Raw genomic sequence first — 20,958 nt, 5'->3', positions numbered from 1 at the left:
GGTTCTTATGTCGTCGAGGTTTGGCCACGTGAACTGCTTGCATGCACGGTGTATGTACTTTATAGTGTAGCTACCTTCATTTGCTTCCCCTGTGAGAATTTCTCCAATGCTGACTTCAGAGGCCACTGCGACCAGCGTTTGTGGTAAGAACTGAGTCAATGTTTGTGAAGTATCTCCTGTGGTCACCTTTTGATTAGGTTCGCTGCTCGGTGTGGATGGAACTGGCTGCCAAGTGGAAGAACACCATTTCATCAGAGTAACATCACCATCTTCTTTAATTGCTATGTGATGGCAAGATCGAATTACATGAATTGGAGGTTCAGTGGACCAGCGTTCTTTGCAGATCTTTGCTGTTTTAGTGATCATATTTTCTGAGATGTATAAAATCATCATTGGTTTCACTTATTTGGAAGTCATTGTTGTTGCAGCTTCTGCAAATGACTTGGTCGAGTTTATGACATGCCATCCTCGACGTACTGCCATTAGAACCTGTTGTTTGATGCTTGCCCCAACACTATCTACTGTACCTTTGCTATGTGATGTCTAAAAAAAACTCCAGTCAGCTGGCATACCCATTTCTTCCTTATGGCCAATCAAGTTTTAAACTGTGAACCGATTTTTGATTTGCGAAGCAGATCCATCACTTACATAATGAATAAATTGCCAGTTAATATTTTCTGCTTTCAGAAATTTCACAAGTTCTCTATTAAATGTGTAAACAGCATCCTTAGTGTGTTCTAGGCTATCACTAACTATTGCACAGCATTTGTGGGCTAGGACTCCATCAGCTTATTATAAATCGTCACAGTGAATACTGTCACCCCTATTGCGATGTAGTAGGTGCTTTGGATTTTTGTTGCTTGCTTACAGTTAAAGTTCTCACTGAAATCTTTGTGAATGATCACTTCCCCATTTTTCAAATTCTGTTTGAGGTAACTGATTGATTTGTGTTGACGGTTGAAAATGTACATATGAAGGGAAAGTGATGTATGTTGGTATTTCAGCAGCACAATCAAGTCAGATGATGGCATCAGATCTTTGAGCTTGTTTAGGAAGCCGTTTTCGCCATTTCTGCACTGATAGAAATTCACATGTTCTTTAGCGCTAACAACCAACCTATCGATTGGATCGGCGCCGCAAGAGTCACATTCCCTCTTTACACATGATTCATTTTCCATGTTACACACAGTTCTTTTCAGTAGCTGGTGAACAGTAGAAGGCATTTCCAAAGAACAGACACTGGCCTGCCGCACTCCCAGTAGAGCTAATTTTCGCAATTTTTGCAAGCACAGGCAATTTGATCATGTCTAGAAACTGGCTTGCAATTTACTGGGCCCGGCTTTTTAAATTTACTAGGGCTCACCTTGACATCTGGATATTCCTTATTGAAAATCTCAAAGATGTCACTCAACATGTAGTTCAGCAGGTGTTTCCGAAGCTTTCGCCGCTTGTGGACACGAAGTGTGGCATGATGTTAACAGCAGTTCGGCAGTCATTAGAATACATGCCAGTTCAGAAAAAAAGTCTTACCGTATCTAGAAGGGAAACCTACTTTCTCTACTGACTGAAAATTCAATGCGTGAGTGAAAGAGAATTTTTGTAACCGTACTTTAAAAATACACTTTTGGTTCAAAGATTACTTCGAGATTTGCACACTAGGTGTGTGTATCAGAAAAGTAGGTTAATCTTGACAAGCTCCAAATTCTGAGTTACCAAACATCATAAAATAATTCTAATTCATTATTTTTCTCAAAGAAACTGGCTTTTAGACTTGGCATATCTAGCATTACTTTCACATGCAAGGGTATCAAAGAGAACTACCAAGCAAAGGCAGACATCACCATATTATTAAAAATGTCCCGCGCGTCATAAATACTTCCATGTACCTATAAAACAGAAACTTGCAGTATTTTCAGCAAATTGGGGAGTTTGGCTAAGCTATAGCAGCCAAAAATCAAATTATAAATAAGAATTTATTATCTCAGATAGCTTATGAAAAACAGGCTGCAACTAAATGCACTAAAATTGTGACGCGCGGGACAAACTATTTTTTGCTCGCCTGAATTATAAGGAGAAATTTGCATTTACTCGGAAAGACCACCCGGGCTAGAAAATCCACCCTTGTATTGATTATAAAATGGAAGCAAAATTTATTTCAGAATGAATTGCAAAGTTTGAGAGGATATAATCAATTGTCCCGCGTGTCACACACCATAGAGTAAAAACCTATTTGCATGCCCAATATCTTCAGGAGAGAAGATTCCATTATGAAAACTTTTACGTTTCCACATGTCTGAACATTTTTACTCGTTAATTAACTGGAAATTATGGTTGCAAAAGGCAGAACAAAAATTGCCTTCGTGTGTGACACCATGCTTGGCCTTGCCCTACAGCATTCAAAAATTAAAATTGTGCACTCTACCTCTTGCCAATTAACATGTAACCCTGTAAAATGTTACAAATCCTTAAAGAATTACTGTACGGTGTCCTGAGCTGATTAGACATCATAAATTTGATTAATAAACATGTCAGAGTCGTTACGTATACGAATATTTTAAGAGAATGTTTTAAGCTCTGAATCCGTATAGCCTATAATAAGGGGAGGGCGATAGCTTTTAAATGTGATTGTTGCAGCTATTGTGCGCGTGACGGATATTGGAAGATAACTCTGCAAAATAAACAAGCGAACAAACGAGTATCTTATAATAATGATACTCTATTTGTTTAGTAGGAAATCTTTTTAACTACAGATAAATCCGTTTGAGAGTTAGCTTTCCAATGCAGTTAGAAGTGAAAATTTGACTCGGCAAAGACAGTTAGGCAGCTGACAGGAAGAGTTTGTCACATACCGGTAATTGTCTTATGATGGACTATGAGGACTACAACAATAACAATAGCCATAACATAACAATAGCCAGCGTGTGATGCCATATTGCATGATCATGTCAGCCACCCCTTCCAACATTTATGTTGCTCAACAAAATCTCATCTGATAAGTTTTATGGAGCAAGTTGTTATATTGGTCTTTTTATTTAAAATACTAGATATTATCATTAGAGCTTTCTTTTGGTTTGGGTTTGTAACCTACACCTAAGCTGTTTATTAACAATTTTACAACCTATTTTAGTGTAGTAAGCCATCGCAAAGGTTGCATTAAATCATAGGGATTAGAGAAAACTAGTTATTGGTTCTCCATCGTCTCCTTTTTTTCAATTGTTTAATAGTATCTGCTTTATGATCAAACAGTAATGTAATATTTCATGCAGTATGTGTTTTTTTAACATTATCGTCTCATTAACATTAGACGACTCGTAAAAGAGTCTGTTTAGAATATTTATCTGTTTCCAGGTAGAAATGGATGTGGCAGAGTATTTAGTGGATGGAGCTGTAATATTACCGCTGGTTGTTGGCTTTCTGTTGTGGGGATATATTCAGGTTCATAGAAGACAACAGCTAAATGCTCTAAAAGCTAATCTTCCGCCATGCCACTCTGGATGGATACCTTTTCTTGGTTGTGCCATTTCCTTTGGAAAGGAACCTCTGATGTATATAAAAAAGATTAATGATGAGGTAGACAATTGCTATTTTTTCTATTTATACAACTCATGTTCATAAATTTCTCAAACGAAAAATTTGTTTTGTATGCCTGAATGTTATTTATGTTTTTTACATAATAAAAAATCAACAACTATCTAAATAGACTTTGCAAAAATACTTTTCAATAGCTGTTTTGCCAAATATTAAAAAAATTTTTTCATTGCATTCAATTTATTTATTTATATTTTCACTTTTTCACAATTTTTTATTATATTTCATTGTAGTTGTTAATGGTAGAGAAAGGCTTTGATATCAATTTACTGAGAACTTTTATTTGATTAATGTGGTTTTTGTTAGCTTGGACCTGTCTTCACTCTTTACATAACTGGAAATCGAATGACGTATCTCACAGAGGAGGAGGATTATAGCAAATATTTTTTGCAATCTGAGTATGTGGACTTCCAAAAAGCGGTGCATCTTTTTGTAGCGAATGCAGGTAAGTTATACGGAGTCTAAATAAGAGCGTGTTGAACAAAGAACGTCGCATTGGCTTTTGTTTAAAATGTAAGCACAAAAATATAGAAGCTTCAGTAAAAAATTAAAAGTTTATCGAAAAAACAAGTGTTAACTGTAGAAATTTCCCAAAAGCAAGAAGAGATTAAGTGGAAACAACTTGATTCATTGTTTTATTGTTCCACAATCAAACAACTTGTTTCATTGTGGATTATTATTTTGATTGCGAGGTCTGTTTGTATGTCTGTCTGTTTGTATGTTTGTCTGTTTGTATGTCTGTTTGTATGTCTGTTTGTTTGTATGTCTGTCTGTTTGTATGTCTGTCTGTTTGTATGCTTACAATTTCCTGCTTTACAAAATACTTGTGTTGTTCAGTGATGGTATCAAATCCATTCAGAATAGCTGTAGGTCGAGCAAGAAACATTTATACCATGAACGCTGTTCACCAGTTTTTCATGGTGAGCATGACATCACCATAGTGACTACACTTTTACTATTAATCCATATATCTATACATTGAACCCCAAAAAGAGCATAAAATAAACATGAACAATTACAGCGTACATAAAAACACAATCTAATTAAAAAAAATTTGTTTCATTTAGATGGAAAATACTACTATGCAAAAGTAAATTCTGTTGAAAATGTTAGTTCAACGTATTTGTATGTCATTTATTCTTTTGTCAGTCGACTACCTTATCAACATTCCAACCTAAATTTGTGTTGAAATATTGACTATTATTATATTCTCTATTATTGGTATTGCATTGGAGGTACTATATTTGCAGCTGATATCAGCAGCGAGTCATTTATGACATACCACACGTCCATCCATGACATGGTGAAGGGAAAACTAGCAACTCAATTCTTGCCTGAACACAGCGTTAATCTTACTAAACTGTTCGGAAACAGAATTCGTCAAATTCAACCGGAGGGTAAAATATAGTTTTCTCAATTTCTACCTGTAAGTTTCGTCCCTTGCTTTTGAAGTTTCTACTTTTACAGAAAAAAGCTATTATATTTTTCATATGCAACATACCATATATTAAATGGATGTGTTAAAAGGTTTGTCACATTTTCAAGCTTTCTAGAAAGATGCAATGAAAACAATAAAATCTTTACTAATGTTTTCTCAAAAATAAAGTTATAGCAGTTGCTATGACTCTATGAATTGACTCTATATAACTCTATAATTGCTATGAATACATCGCAACTGCAATCTATATATACAAATCACAATGTATGTCTGTCTGTCGTCGTTTGTCTGTCCAGCTATAGCCATAAAGTATCAGCAATGAAAAATCACCTTCATACATGATTAGAACTCGCATCATTCAACTCACAAATCTACAAACAAGCGTGCATAACCACAAGGCTACTAACAAGCGTGCATAACCACAAGGCTACTAACAAATGTGCGTAACCACAAGTCTACTAACAAGCGTGCATAACCACAAGTCCACTAACAAGCGTGCGTAACCACAAGGCTACTAACAAGCGTGGGTAACCACAAGTCTACTAACAAGCGTGCATAACCACAAGGCTACTAACAAGCGCGCATAACTACAAGGCTACTAACAAGCGCGCGTAACCACAAGGCTACTAACGAGTGTGCCTAACCACAAGTCTACTAACAAGCGTGCGTAACCACAAGGCTACTAACAAGCTTGAGCAACCACAAGTCTACTAACAAGCGCGTGTAACCACAAGTCTACTAACAAGCGTGCGCAACCACAAGGCTACTAACAAACGTGCGTAACCACAAGGCTACTAACAAGCGTGCGTAACCACAAGGCTACTAACAAGCGTGCGTACTTACAAATCTACTAACAAGCGTGAGCAACCACAAGGCTACTAACAAGTGTGCGTAACCACAAGGCTACTAACAAGCGTGTGTAGCCACAAGGCTACTAACAAGCATGCGTAACCACAAGGCTACACCGTTCTTATCACGCGCATTGCTGTTAACGTATACTGTATACTCTTTTCGCGATTGCACGCGCAAAATTAATAATTAATACACTGTACAGGTTGCGGATGCCTCTATTATAAGATTTTTTTCACCTTACTATATGGAACATAACTGTTCGACTTTTTCCTCTTCAACATCAACAAAAGTTTTTCTCTAAATTAAAATTTTGGTTATCGGGTACTGATTACGACGGAATAACGAATATGTCAGTATGCTACTCGCCGAACTCCCTCCCACCACGCCCGAAAGAGGTACGATGCTCGCTATCTTAGTTCAGCGTTATTAATTATAAGTTGTAGCAAAAATGAAGCCAAAAGCAGATAAGTGATAAAATTTTTAGCCTATCACAAAGTTGAAGTTTAGTTTATTAAAATACATACGAAAACATAGCTTTAACAATGTGTTTAGTAAGCTAAATTCATTAAAGTTAAATTCAACATTTATATTATACCTCTGTCTCGAAAGAACTCTCCATAGTACGTGCTGGTCGTAGTACACTGTAATGTTACATCTTCTAGCAGATGATAACCAGTAAACAGACTAAAGTTACTGTAGATAACTATAGTTACTAAGGTTAAAATATTTCTTTGTTACCACTTTTCAATATGTACTGAAACCTATGTGTATTAAGTTTTGATGATTTTTACCAGACGGTGTTTGCATTAGATAATAACTATGGGTTTCTATACCCTACAATACAACATGATCGTTTCACGATGCCAACACTGGAACGAATTAAACTTGCATGGTGAGGGTCCACACGTGTATTAATTAATAGTACCTTTTACGTTTATCACTTTTTGTTCAAATTTTTTAGAAGCTAATTTTTTGTACCATTACATCCAATTTTTTCATTTGTAATTTTGAACTGTGCCGTTTCAATTTCAAATGTGCCCTTACACTCATATTTTAGGCTGCGATAAATCTGTAAAAGCTAAATGCTTTTCTCATGGGTAATTGTATTCTCTGGAGTAGGAATTGTCTCTACATTATCTATTTATTTGGTCAGACAAGTATTAGACTAAGAAAGTCTGATATCTAATTTTTACGTTTGTACCAGTATCGATAGGTACCAGAAAGGCCAGTGATATGCGCAGATGGTAGCAAGTGGTAGCAGGAGATGGAGCAGAATATCAGTCGTTAGAATCTTGTATGTTGCAATATTTTTCCCACCTTCAAATCATGGTGTTGGACTTTATAGTAAAAATTAATACTTGAGTTAGAAAGGTAAGCGATGTAAAACTATAACAGTTCTCTACATCTCATTAGAATATCAATAAAAGATTTAAAAGAGTCTTACGGAATATGAACTTTTTTCTTCGTTACTTAAAATATCTTAGACACGCTTGTATTTCTCATCTGGACTTTTTGTAACATTGTCATTAGCCTTTGATGAGAACTAGTTCAACTTGATTGACCACCCACCTCTCTAGAATTGCTGCAGCAGTGTAAGGAAATAACAATCATTTGTTGTAGCTTATGGAGTTCAGGTTCTCCCTGTTAAGAGCTTTCTTTACAAATGATAATGTCTGACTAGCCATTCAAATCAGTCTTTACAAACGATGATGTCTGACTAGCCATTCAAATCAGTCTTTACAAACGATGATGCCTGACTAGCCATTCAAATCAGTCTGAATTAGAAACAAAGCTTTGGTTAATTTTTTTCATTGCTTTTTTCTACTTGCTCACACCAAGCAGGTACTGATGGTTCTTTTTCAGATTGTGGTTCCAATTATTTCGCTTTTGATTATATTGTATTGTGTCCGTTAGCGGAATGTCCGGCGTTGTACGGGTATTAAAAATCTGCTTATAATCAGTGATAGCAATCTTATAAACAATGCCACTTGCCATTAGCCTGGAACATTTCTAATGGCTAAGTTAAGTAAGCTAGATATCTACGGCTCTTACTGATACATAGAAAGGCGTTGCGCCGTAACGGAGAGCAATAGCGTATTTTTACCTACGTAGTGACATATATCGCCCAGTGAATCCATCAATCTCGCATAGCTAAATTGGTAAGACATTTGCCTGGTGAATGGAGATTCTGAGATCAAATCTTCTGCAATACAAATTTTTCATTCCAAGATTTTAATAGTTGTAACTGGACATACCGAACTACACAAGTACAGTCTTGCAAACTTTGAGATTTATATATATAGATTGAGTTGTTCATACTGTCGCAGGTAAAGTTATTATATTGTATTATTGAGTTGTTCATACTGTCGCAGGTAAAGTTATTATATTGTATTATTGAGTTGTTCATACTGTCGCAGATAAAGTTATTATATTGTATTATTGAGTTGTTCATACTGTCGCAGGTAAAGTTATTATATTGTATTATTGAGTTGTTCATACTGTCGCAGGTAAAGTTATTATATTGTATTATTGAGTTGTTCATACTGTCGCAGATAAAGTTATTATATTGTATTATTGAGTTGTTCATACTGTCGCAGGTAAAGTTATTATATTGTATTATTGAGTTGTTCATACTTTCGCAGATAAAGTTATTATATTGTATTATTGAGTTGTTCATACTGTCGCAGGTAAAGTTATTATATTGTATTATTGAGTTGTTCATATTGTCACAGGTAAAGTTATTATACTGTATTATTGAGTTGTTCATATTGTCACAGGTAAAGTTGAGTTGAATGAATTTCTTCGGATGGTGTTGTATCCATGTGTGATAAGTGATCTCTTCGGAAAGGAAACGCTAGACAAGCAGAATGATGAAAAGTCAATCAGGCAGTTGATGGAGAAGTTTGTAGAGTACGATGATCAGTTTGAGTATGGGACTCAAATTCCACAAATATTCTTACGGTTAGTTTTTCTGACTAGCTTATACGACAGCTTACAAGTTTGAAAAGCACAGAAACACGTCTAAACTGTCATCATGCTCAAATATTTTTGTAGTTCTACAAAGTTTTATTTATTTACAAAACCACATATTTTCAAGTTGGTCATTCTAAAAAACTCTGGTGCTTTTGCTTGTGATATTTTGTTGCTGCAAAATGCATTATGCTGAAAAGGTTTTAAAAAAACTGTCTATCCAGTTGCTTTTATATTGTTGCTTAATATTTTTTAATGATGATCATGAGTGTGATATTTTGAAGACCAACGCAAAAATTGTAACAATGCTTAATAATGCGATATTTACTCATCATTTCTTGTTCAGTTTATTTTTATTTTGTTACAAAATTTCAATAAAAAAAATTAACATTTGTTTGAGTAACCTGAAAATTATCAAAATGCATATTCTTTTTTGTTTTGCTATGCTAAACAGTTCATGCAACGGTTACTTTTAGTAATTATGCTATTGAATATTTTGGCAAACATTTTAAATAATTGGAAATTAGCGATAATTTTGAAAGATCAAAGCCTATAGAGCTTTTTTGTTGTTTTAACCATCCTTGTTCATTGTACAGAAACAGAATGCCAAACATGTACTAGATAAGAACCTTATATACGCAACATGACTAAAAAGCTTGTAAAAAGGGCAGAATATTTTGTTAATAACAAAATAGCACATTTATCCTTACGGTATAAGCTTTACTAAAAAGCTATATCTAGCTTTCTTGTATTAGCTAGAAAGCAGTCATTTAGCAGCATCTTCCTTTTAGCTCAAATTGTTTGTCAGCAAGCAGGTCCTTTATGAATAATCTTGACATTGACCATTCTACTCCGTAAAACCTTGATGACAACAGCTTCTCTCCATTTGGGCTCTTGGTCCTTTTTTGGTTCACAGTAGAGTAGACCACAGCAAGGTGTTCCAATCTTGTATCGGTGGAGTTTTCGGACAGTCCATGTGTCTTGCATTTGTTTGTTAGATGTGCCGGTGAGGGTAGGAAAACATCTATCTTAGTGCGCATCTGACATCCAGGTTTGAAAAGAACTAAGAATTTTATAAAGATCTTTTTGCAAGCTTTGTTGACATTGGTGAATCCTGAATTTTTATTGGTGAACTGTCTGTTTTTCTTACGTATCATTTCGTCCACAGAAACATCTGTCTTCCATCTCTTCCTAGTAGATTATAATTATCTATCTAGCTGACCATGAATTTTAGCTCTCTTCTTTGCCTGCTCTTCTCCTAGGGTCATGCCTACATTGCAATCTTCCAGAATTTTGATGTTATTATGTTATTTTATTCTATATATTAATGTTATTATGTTATTTTATTGTATATATTAACGTTATTATGTTATTTTATTCTATATATTAACGTTATTATGTTATTTTATTCTATATATTAATGTTATGTTATTTTATTCTATACATTAATGTTATTATGCTGTTTTATTCTATATATTAATGTGAATGTCTCTCATTCGTTTGTTCAGTTATAGCGATAAAGTTTTGGGAATGAAATAACTGCCTTGTACTGGAATTCAACTTGAAAGCACCTGTTTTGCAGCCAGGCCTGCTATCCAATACACTACGCTGTCTTCGCCATACTATTATATAATTGTTCACATACTTATTATAACTGCCAATCTCTGGTGCCAATATGTTAAAACAGCACGCTTTATCCTTCAGCTAGCACGCGTGAGAGATCATGACGCAATCTTGTTTTTTAATGCTGGCTGAATGTATAATAATGGCTCTTATTATAGTAAAGATTTAGATTAGCTTAAGTCACTCAAATTTATCGGGTACCGAAGCTTAGCCAATTAAAAATAAACTTCTTTCCAAAAACTTTTTTATAACCCGTGCAACGCTAGGCATTCACCTAGTTTGCCGTAAGTAGTTGATGTGCTGATGCCATGCTAGGTATTTTACTGTAGTCCTCAGGTGGGAATTAAAAGGTCTAGTGTAGTGTGCGCAAGTTATTCATGCTTGGCTTTGTCTTTATTGGTATAGGTGATAATAGTCCTTGCATTGGTATAGGTAATGATAGTCCTTGCATTGGTATAGGTAATGATAGTCCTTGCATTGGTATAGGTAATGATAGTCCTTGCATTGGTATAGGTAATGATAGTCCTTGCATTGGTATAGGTAATGATAGTCCTTGCATTGGTATAGGTAATGATAGTCCTTGCATTGGTATAGGTAATGATAGTCCTTGCATTGGTATAGGTAATGATTTGTAGTTTTTTTACTCAGTATGCAGGTTAAGAGTGAGGTGAAGGTAGGACTGGCGTTGGCTGGGTCCTGTCAGTAGATTATTCAGTGCTGCCAAGACTCTTTAGCTGAGGCCTACTGAGCCTACACCAGCAACTGGGGACTAAACCATTATGTTTGGAACTTTTAAAGACTGACAGTTTTGTCAAACTGACAGATACCCATAGAATCATAGATGGAACAGCTATTGTAGTGTTATTGATTGTGTTGGTACCCATAGATGGAACAGTTATTGTAGTGTTATTGATTGCGTTGGTACCCATAGATGGAACAGTTATTGTAGTGTTATTGATTGTGTTGATACCCATAGATGGAGCAGTTATAATTGTAGTGTTATTGATTGTATTGGTACCCATAGATGGAGCAGTTATAATTGTAGTGTTATTGATTGTATTGGTACCCATAGATGGAGCAGTTATAATTGTAGTGTTATTGATTGCGTTGGTACCCATAGATGGAACAGTTATTGTAGTGTTATTGATTGTGTTGATACCCATAGATGGAGCAGTTATAATTGTAGTGTTATTGATTGTGTTGATACCCATAGATGGAGCAGTTATAATTGTAGTGTTATTGATTGTGTTGGTACCCATAGATGGAACAGTTATTGTAGTGTTATTGATTGTGTTGGTACCCATAGATGGAACAGTTATTGTAGTGTTATTGATTGTGTTGGTACCCATAGATGGAACAGTTATTGTAGTGTTATTGATTGCGTTGGTACCCATAGATGGAACAGTTATTGTACTGTTATTGATTGTGTTGATACCCATAGATGGAGCAGTTATAATTGTAGTGTTATTGATTGTATTGGTACCCATAGATGGAGCAGTTATAATTGTAGTGTTATTGATTGTATTGGTACCCATAGATGGAACAGTTATTGTACTGTTATTGATTGTGTTGATACCCATAGATGGAGCAGTTATAATTGTAGTGTTATTGATTGTATTGGTACCCATAGATGGAGCAGTTATAATTGTAGTGTTATTGATTGTATTGGTACCCATAGATGAAGCAGTTATAATTGTAGTGTTATTGATTGCGTTGGTACCCATAGATGGAACAGTTATTGTACTGTTATTGATTGTGTTGATACCCATAGATGGAGCAGTTATAATTGTAGTGTTATTGATTGTATTGGTACCCATAGATGGAGCAGTTATAATTGTAGTGTTATTGATTGTATTGGTACCCATAGATGGAACAGTTATTGTACTGTTATTGATTGTGTTGATACCCATAGATGGAGCAGTTATAATTGTAGTGTTATTGATTGTATTGGTACCCATAGATGGAGCAGTTATAATTGTAGTGTTATTGATTGTATTGGTACCCATAGATGAAGCAGTTATAATTGTAGTGTTATTGATTGTATTGGTACCCATAGATGAAGCAGTTATTGTAGTGTTATTGATTGTGTTGGTACCCATAGATGGAACAGTTATTGTACTGTTATTGATTGTGTTGATACCCATAGATGGAGCAGTTATAATTGTAGTGTTATTGATTGTATTGGTACCCATAGATGGAGCAGTTATAATTGTAGTGTTATTGATTGTATTGGTACCCATAGATGGAGCAGTTATAATTGTAGTGTTATTGATTGTATTGGTACCCATAGATGGAGCAGTTATAATTGTAGTGTTATTGATTGTATTGGTACCCATAGATGAAGCAGTTATAATTGTAGTGTTATTGATTGTATTGGTACCCATAGATGAAGCAGTTATTGTAGTGTTATTGATTGTGTTGGTACCCATAGATGGAACAGTTATTGTACTGTTATTGATTGTGTTGATACCCATAGATGGAGCAGTTATAATTGTAGTGTTATTGATTGTATTGGTACCCATAGATGGAGCAGTTATAATTGTAGTGTTATTGATTGTATTGGTACCCATAGATGAAGCAGTTATAATTGTAGTGTTATTGATTGTATTGGTACCCATAGATGAAGCAGTTATAATTGTAGTGTTATTGATTGTATTGGTACCCATAGATGAAGCAGTTATAATTGTAGTGTTATTGATTGTATTGGTACCCATAGATGAAGCAGTTATAATTGTAGTGTTATTGATTGTATTGGTACCCATAGATGAAGCAGTTATTGTAGTGTTATTGATTGTGTTGGTACCCATAGATGGAACAGTTATTGTACTGTTATTGATTGTGTTGATACCCATAGATGGAGCAGTTATAATTGTAGTGTTATTGATTGTATTGGTACCCATAGATGGAGCAGTTATAATTGTAGTGTTATTGATTGTATTGGTACCCATAGATGAAGCAGTTATAATTGTAGTGTTATTGATTGTATTGGTACCCATAGATGAAGCAGTTATAATTGTAGTGTTATTGATTGTATTGGTACCCATAGATGAAGCAGTTATAATTGTAGTGTTATTGATTGTATTGGTACCCATAGATGGAGCAGTTATAATTGTAGTGTTATTGATTGTATTGGTACCCATAGATGGAGCAGTTATAATTGTAGTGTTATTGATTGTATTGGTACCCATAGATGAAGCAGTTATAATTGTAGTGTTATTGATTGTATTGGTACCCATAGATGAAGCAGTTATAATTGTAGTGTTATTGATTGTATTGGTACCCATAGATGAAGCAGTTATTGTAGTGTTATTGATTGTGTTGGTACCCATAGATGGAACAGTTATTGTACTGTTATTGATTGTGTTGATACCCATAGATGGAGCAGTTATAATTGTAGTGTTATTGATTGTATTGGTACCCATAGATGGAGCAGTTATAATTGTAGTGTTATTGATTGTATTGGTACCCATAGATGAAGCAGTTATAATTGTAGTGTTATTGATTGTATTGGTACCCATAGATGAAGCAGTTATAATTGTAGTGTTATTGATTGTATTGGTACCCATAGATGAAGCAGTTATAATTGTAGTGTTATTGATTGTATTGGTACCCATAGATGAAGCAGTTATAATTGTAGTGTTATTGATTGTATTGGTACCCATAGATGAAGCAGTTATTGTAGTGTTATTGATTGTGTTGGTACCCATAGATGGAACAGTTATTGTACTGTTATTGATTGTGTTGATACCCATAGATGGAGCAGTTATAATTGTAGTGTTATTGATTGTATTGGTACCCATAGATGGAGCAGTTATAATTGTAGTGTTATTGATTGTATTGGTACCCATAGATGAAGCAGTTATAATTGTAGTGTTATTGATTGTATTGGTACCCATAGATGAAGCAGTTATAATTGTAGTGTTATTGATTGTATTGGTACCCATAGATGAAGCAGTTATAATTGTAGTGTTATTGATTGTATTGGTACCCATAGATGAAGCAGTTATAATTGTAGTGTTATTGATTGTATTGGTACCCATAGATGAAGCAGTTATTGTAGTGTTATTGATTGTGTTGGTACCCATAGATGGAACAGTTATTGTACTGTTATTGATTGTGTTGATACCCATAGATGGAGCAGTTATAATTGTAGTGTTATTGATTGTATTGGTACCCATAGATGGAGCAGTTATAATTGTAGTGTTATTGATTGTATTGGTACCCATAGATGAAGCAGTTATAATTGTAGTGTTATTGATTGTATTGGTACCCATAGATGAAGCAGTTATAATTGTAGTGTTATTGATTGTATTGGTACCCATAGATGAAGCAGTTATAATTGTAGTGTTATTGATTGTATTGGTACCCATAGATGAAGCAGTTATAATTGTAGTGTTATTGATTGTATTGGTACCCATAGATGGAGCAGTTATAATTGTAGTGTTATTGATTGTATTGGTACCCATAGATGAAGCAGTTATAATTGTAGTGTTATTGATTGTATTGGTACCCATAGATGGAGCAGTTATAATTGTACTGTTATTGATTGTATTGGTACCCATAGATGGAGCAGTTATAATTGTAGTGTTATTGATTGTATTGGTACCCATAGATGAAGCAGTTATAATTGTAGTGTTATTGATTGTATTGGTACCCATAGATGGAGCAGTTATAATTGTACTGTTATTGATTGTATTGGTACCCATAGATGAAGCAGTTATAATTGTAGTGTTATTGATTGTATTGGTACCCATAGATGAAGCAGTTATTGTACTGTTATTGATTGTATTGGTACCCATAGATGGAGCAGTTATAATTGTACTGTTATTGATTGTATTGGTACCCATAGATGAAGCAGTTATAATTGTAGTGTTATTGATTGTATTGGTACCCATAGATGAAGCAGTTATAATTGTAGTGTTATTGATTGTATTGGTACCCATAGATGGAGCAGTTATAATTGTACTGTTATTGATTGTATTGGTACCCATAGATGGAGCAGTTATAATTGTAGTGTTATTGATTGTATTGGTACCCATAGATGAAGCAGTTATAATTGTAGTGTTATTGATTGTATTGGTACCCATAGATGGAGCAGTTATAATTGTACTGTTATTGATTGTATTGGTACCCATAGATGAAGCAGTTATAATTGTAGTGTTATTGATTGTATTGGTACCCATAGATGAAGCAGTTATAATTGTAGTGTTATTGATTGTATTGGTACCCATAGATGGAGCAGTTATAATTGTAGTGTTATTGATTGTGTTGGTACCCATAGATGGAGCAGTTATAATTGTAGTGTTATTGATTGTATTGGTACCCATAGATGGAGCAGTTATAATTGTAGTGTTATTGATTGTATTGGTACCCATAGATGGAGCAGTTATAATTGTAGTGTTATTGATTGTGTTGGTACCCATAGATGGAGCAGTTATAATTGTAGTGTTATTGATTGTATTGGTACCCATAGATGGAGCAGTTATAATTGTACTGTTATTGATTGTATTGGTACCCATAGATGAAGCAGTTATAATTGTAGTGTTATTGATTGTATTGGTACCCATAGATGAAGCAGTTATAATTGTAGTGTTATTGATTGTATTGGTACCCATAGATGGAGCAGTTATAATTGTAGTGTTATTGATTGTATTGGTACCCATAGATGAAGCAGTTATAATTGTAGTGTTATTGATTGTATTGGTACCCATAGATGAAGCAGTTATAATTGTAGTGTTATTGATTGTATTGGTACCCATAGATGAAGCAGTTATAATTGTAGTGTTATTGATTGTATTGGTACCCATAGATGAAGCAGTTATAATTGTAGTGTTATTGATTGTATTGGTACCCATAGATGAAGCAGTTATTGTAGTGTTATTGATTGTATTGGTACCCATAGATGAAGCAGTTATAATTGTAGTGTTATTGATTGTATTGGTACCCATAGATGAAGCAGTTATAATTGTAGTGTTATTGATTGTATTGGTACCCATAGATGAAGCAGTTATTGTAGTGTTGAAAACCACTATCTCAGTTTTATCCTAGTTTATTTGAGCCTCCATTTCTCAATCCGTTTTTAGACTTGGCTCAGGTGATGTTGGCAATACTCCTGCAGCTCAGTTATGCTGTTGCAAAGGACGAGTAGTGCACAGCTGTGTGCATAAAGTAGATCAGTTCCATATGTGTACAGTAGCATATCTTTAATGCATATGATAAAAAGAGTGGTGACAAGACACCTGTGGAAGTCTTATCTTGTATTCAGTAGCAGGCTGCATGTATTGATTGATTTTATACTTATCTTTTTGGCTTTAGGAAAGTGTTCAAGAACCTTCTGGAAGGGTTCCTTTACTCCGAGTTTTTGAAGCTGATGTGGCATTAGATTTTCTGGGATTGTTATAAATTTGCATATTATTGTAAGTGTTATGGAAGCAGTGAAAACACAACAAATAAAGATTTATCATTGTCATTTTTTTGTTCAGTAGCACTAATATGCTTTTATTTGTTTCTATTTATATGCTTCATTTTCAGCCTGAATGAGTCAAACTGCTCCATAAACTTTTGTGTTTTATAATTTGTTGCTGCAAAATCTCTGGATCCTTTTAGTTAACTCAGTTGTCAGTGTTGCAAGATAAGCAATGAGCTGTAATATCTCTTTAGGAAGTGGGCAAGTGCGAAACACTGGCTATTGAATATGTTTAAAGATGGCATACTTCAAGTAAAGTCAGATGACAAGGTAACTCCAATATCATTGTTAAATTGTATCACTTTTGATTTTTACATGTAAATGTTCATATTATCATGCACACTGGAATCTTTCACAATTCTCTTAATATGGTTCACAAGTATGTTCCCCCTCATTTGGATCGTGATACATTGATGCAAAGAGTATGTCAACCACCGCCATGATGCAGTGATTGATGCCCTTGACGGCCAAGCACCTTTTCAATGGTTCAAGTCCCTCTTACCGGATGTCAAGAAAGGCATCTGTTTTTAAATTGATCCTATACCAGGAGAGACAATCCTAACAGGCAACTGGTAACTACCTCATTTTCTTCCTAAGAAAACTCAAGAAATGTCTAATCCACGCAGCTGGAATGGATGATGATACAAGGAACCTGCCTGTCCCTCATATCCCTGGATGTCCTGTCACGGTGGTATTTACAGTGACCTTCACCTTCTCTGTTTCACCACAGTTATTAATCTATTTCTTTTTAGCCATCTAGTAACACTTCATCCTGTTTAAATATTTTTCTATGCATCAGCTGAACAAGTCCTACGTGCATAAATAAGCTAACAAACCTCACATGGCTATCTGTACGGTGTTGCTCTTTTTAAGTGCGTTTGATTTAAAGTTTTCGTGTGATGCTCCCTGATTGGCGGATATGATGATTTGTTTTCCCTCTGACCTACCAAGCTAACATCAAGATTTTTCTTTGACGCCACACATTATACCGTATTACAGATATTAACATAAAATACCTACTTCTCTATACTACAACTATAATTAAACATGCAGACACGTTGTATGTATGTAAACACTTATTGTGTTTCCTGGTACTGTATTTTATATTTCTTTATAATAGACGGTGCTGAGGTCCTTGAAAGATACAGTTGATGAAAAGCATTCGGCCAACTATGGTCTCCTCATGCTCTGGGCTAGTTTAGCTAATGCTATTCCAGTGAGTTGTGTTGTTTTACCCTTCATGGTCATACATAACCATCATTAGGATCATGTCAAACCGACAGTGAAATCAGCATCCTCTGAGCTATCTCGTTAACTTAATGAATCTTACTTATAATGAACTTTAATAGAATTGCTAGTCTAGGTGTGTGATATATCAGCCTGCTGGGTTTGCTTAGCTCAGGCATGTCCAAAGTCCGGGATGGGGGTGGGGCAGGAGGTAGCGTGGAGCAATTTTCATCTGGCCCGCAGCCTCTGTCATATAATCAATAACGCCTGGCCAGCGTGTAGAATTAATACATGAAGCAGCAGCGTAGAATTAATACATTAAGCAGCAGCGCTGTTCCTGCGTGTTCTAAGTGCTGCCATCTAGAGGCTCAATTAGGAACAGCAAATTAGTGTATGGGTAATTGACTGAATGAACCCCCACTTTTCTAAAATGGCAACAATCAACAAAAGGGGGAAGTTGACTGCGAGGGCCGACGGTTCAAGGATGGGTGGAAATTGGACTATTTCTTAACTGAAATACGTAACAACGGTTTCTGCCTCATTTGTAAAGAGACAGTGGCTGTTTTTAAAGAGTTCAATGTGAAGCGACATTACCAAACAAAACATGCTGACATATATGACAAGATCAAAGGTAATGAATGCAGCGAGAAACTGAAACATCTTGAAGCTAGTTTAATCTCACAGCAGCAATATTTTACAAGAGTTCGACAGTCAAATGAGAATGCTACAAAAACTAGTTACGATGTAGAAGTGCTGATCGCAAAACATTGCAAACCTTTCACCAAAGGTGAATTTATTAAACACTGCGTGATGACAATCGTAAAAAATACCTGTCTTGAGAAGTAGCAAGATATTGCCAAAGTCTACTAGGCACATAACACTGTGGCACGCAGGATTGAGGAAGTGTCATCGGACATCAAAAGACAATTGGGAGTCAGAGGAAAGAAGTTTGATTTTTTTCACTAGCTTGGGATGAAAGCACAGACGCCTCTGACACTGCTCAGTTACTCTTTTTTCTTAGATGAGTGCACAATGAAATGAATATTATTGAAGAACTACTTGACCAAAAGAGCCTGAAAAACCAAACAAGAGGAACAGATATATCTCTTCTGCTCCTCTGTTCTACTCCCGTGGAATAAATTTTCTGGGATAATTACGGATGGTGCACCATCGATGACTGGCAAACAAAGCTGATTAGCAACACTAATAAGTAACAAAGTAAGTGAAGAAGGAGGGAAAGCTGTAAAACTCTATTGCATTATTCATCAGCAAGTTCTGTGCTAAACATGTCCGATACGAACATGTTATAGGACCGGTGATGAAGTCAATTAACTATATCCGCTCCAGAGCGCTAAGCCACCATCAGTTTCAACAGTTTGGCAGTGGGATTTATGCGGAATATGGAGATGTTGTCTATCACAATGACGTGAGATAGCTCAGTCGGGGTTCTGCACTGTCATGCTTTCGGTGTGTTTTTGGCTGAAAAAGGACAACCTATGGGAGAACTAAGTGACCCTATGTGGCTGGCTGATTTGGGGTCTTTAGTTGACATAACAAAGCATCTTAATGTCCTTGACACCAGTCTCTAGGAGCCAGGTGCAGTTATAAGCCAACTATATTCACATGTCAAAGCCGTTGGAATCAAGCTGCAACTGTTTGAAAGACAGCTGTCATTGACCCAGCCCAACACTGCACACTTTTCAGCACTGCAAGAAATCATTTTGCACACTTTTGCGCACTGACATTCCCACACAGCAATGTCAGTGTGCAAACAATGAGGTACGAGTCAGATATTTAATCTTGGGCTGAAGGGTTTAAACAACACTTTCAGGATTTTGCAGCTATCAAGAAGGAGATCACTCTTTTTTTCTCACCTTTCTTTGTGGACACAGATGATGTTCCAGACTAATTGCAGCTGGAGGTTATTGAGCTGCAGTGTGATGCAGAGATCCATGGTCAGCACCAGCAGCTTTCTTTCACCAACTTTTACCGCCAGCTGAATAATGACAAGTTTCCAGAGATTCAAGCATTTGGTAAAAAAATGCTAAGCTTGTTTGGGTCAACGTATTTGTGGGAAAAGGTTCTCGATTATGAACTGAAATAAGAGCCATGTGAAGACTCGGCTATAGGGCTTTCACTTACAAGACATCTTGTGCACCAATACTACTGCCATTGAGCCAGACCTGGTCTTACTCCTGCACTCCAGATCTCAGTTTCACCCATCGCACTAATGCGGACAAGTCATTCTTCATTGACCTAAGTCTGAATATGTTTGCACTCCAGAATAATAAACACTTAAAAACCCAATCAACATTTATAGTTACTGTCATGTTTTAATTGAGCCCTGCACTTGTTGATATGACTATTACTTCTTAATTTCTCTGTAATTGTGTTTAATAATTCTGTAAATATTAAACTGCCATGCTGAGATATTCTTTTATGTTTCAAATGTAATTTGCGCCCAAGAGCACAATTACATGTACTTCTGTTCAATTGGTACAAAAAAGTTAAGGTGGTTAAACTTTTTAAAAAATTGTTGTAAAAAGTTGTAAAATTTATTTAAATTAATTGCTGTTATATGTAAAGAATTTCCGCCAAGTTGGCCTCTAAATTTCTAACACACCAAATCTGGCCCCCTTTGCAGAAAGTTTAGACACCCTGGCTTAGCATGTCAATCCCCGTATGAGTGAGCCTCAGTCTAACACTCAGTCTAACACTCAGTTACGGTGGTTGCGAAGAGGTCCTCTAGCAACAAGTTTGTCTCTGCATCAGCTGAAGCAATATTTTTAAATGT

The 20,958-nt window shown here is 35.5% G+C and overlaps 1 protein-coding gene across 1 annotated transcript in view; it reads left to right on the top strand.

The window, feature by feature from the left end:
* LOC137389790 (24-hydroxycholesterol 7-alpha-hydroxylase-like) overlaps window positions 1-20,958 on the top strand; it is a 63,796-nt gene that overhangs the window by 31,287 nt on the left and 11,551 nt on the right. Inside the window, exons 2-7 of the mRNA XM_068075889.1 lie at window positions 3,349-3,570; window positions 3,895-4,033; window positions 4,839-4,985; window positions 8,656-8,839; window positions 17,132-17,207; window positions 18,058-18,153. Of these exons, the coding sequence (XP_067931990.1) occupies window positions 3,355-3,570; window positions 3,895-4,033; window positions 4,839-4,985; window positions 8,656-8,839; window positions 17,132-17,207; window positions 18,058-18,153 (858 nt within the window). The 5' untranslated portion in view covers window positions 3,349-3,354. The remainder of the gene's footprint in view (window positions 1-3,348; window positions 3,571-3,894; window positions 4,034-4,838; window positions 4,986-8,655; window positions 8,840-17,131; window positions 17,208-18,057; window positions 18,154-20,958) is intronic.

The sequence above is a fragment of the Watersipora subatra genome, chromosome 3, assembly GCF_963576615.1.
Source record: "Watersipora subatra chromosome 3, tzWatSuba1.1, whole genome shotgun sequence".
Lineage (NCBI taxonomy): Eukaryota > Metazoa > Bryozoa > Gymnolaemata > Cheilostomatida > Watersiporidae > Watersipora > Watersipora subatra.
The sequence above is the reverse complement of the archived record's forward strand: the minus strand, read 5'-3'. Positions and strand labels throughout refer to the sequence as shown.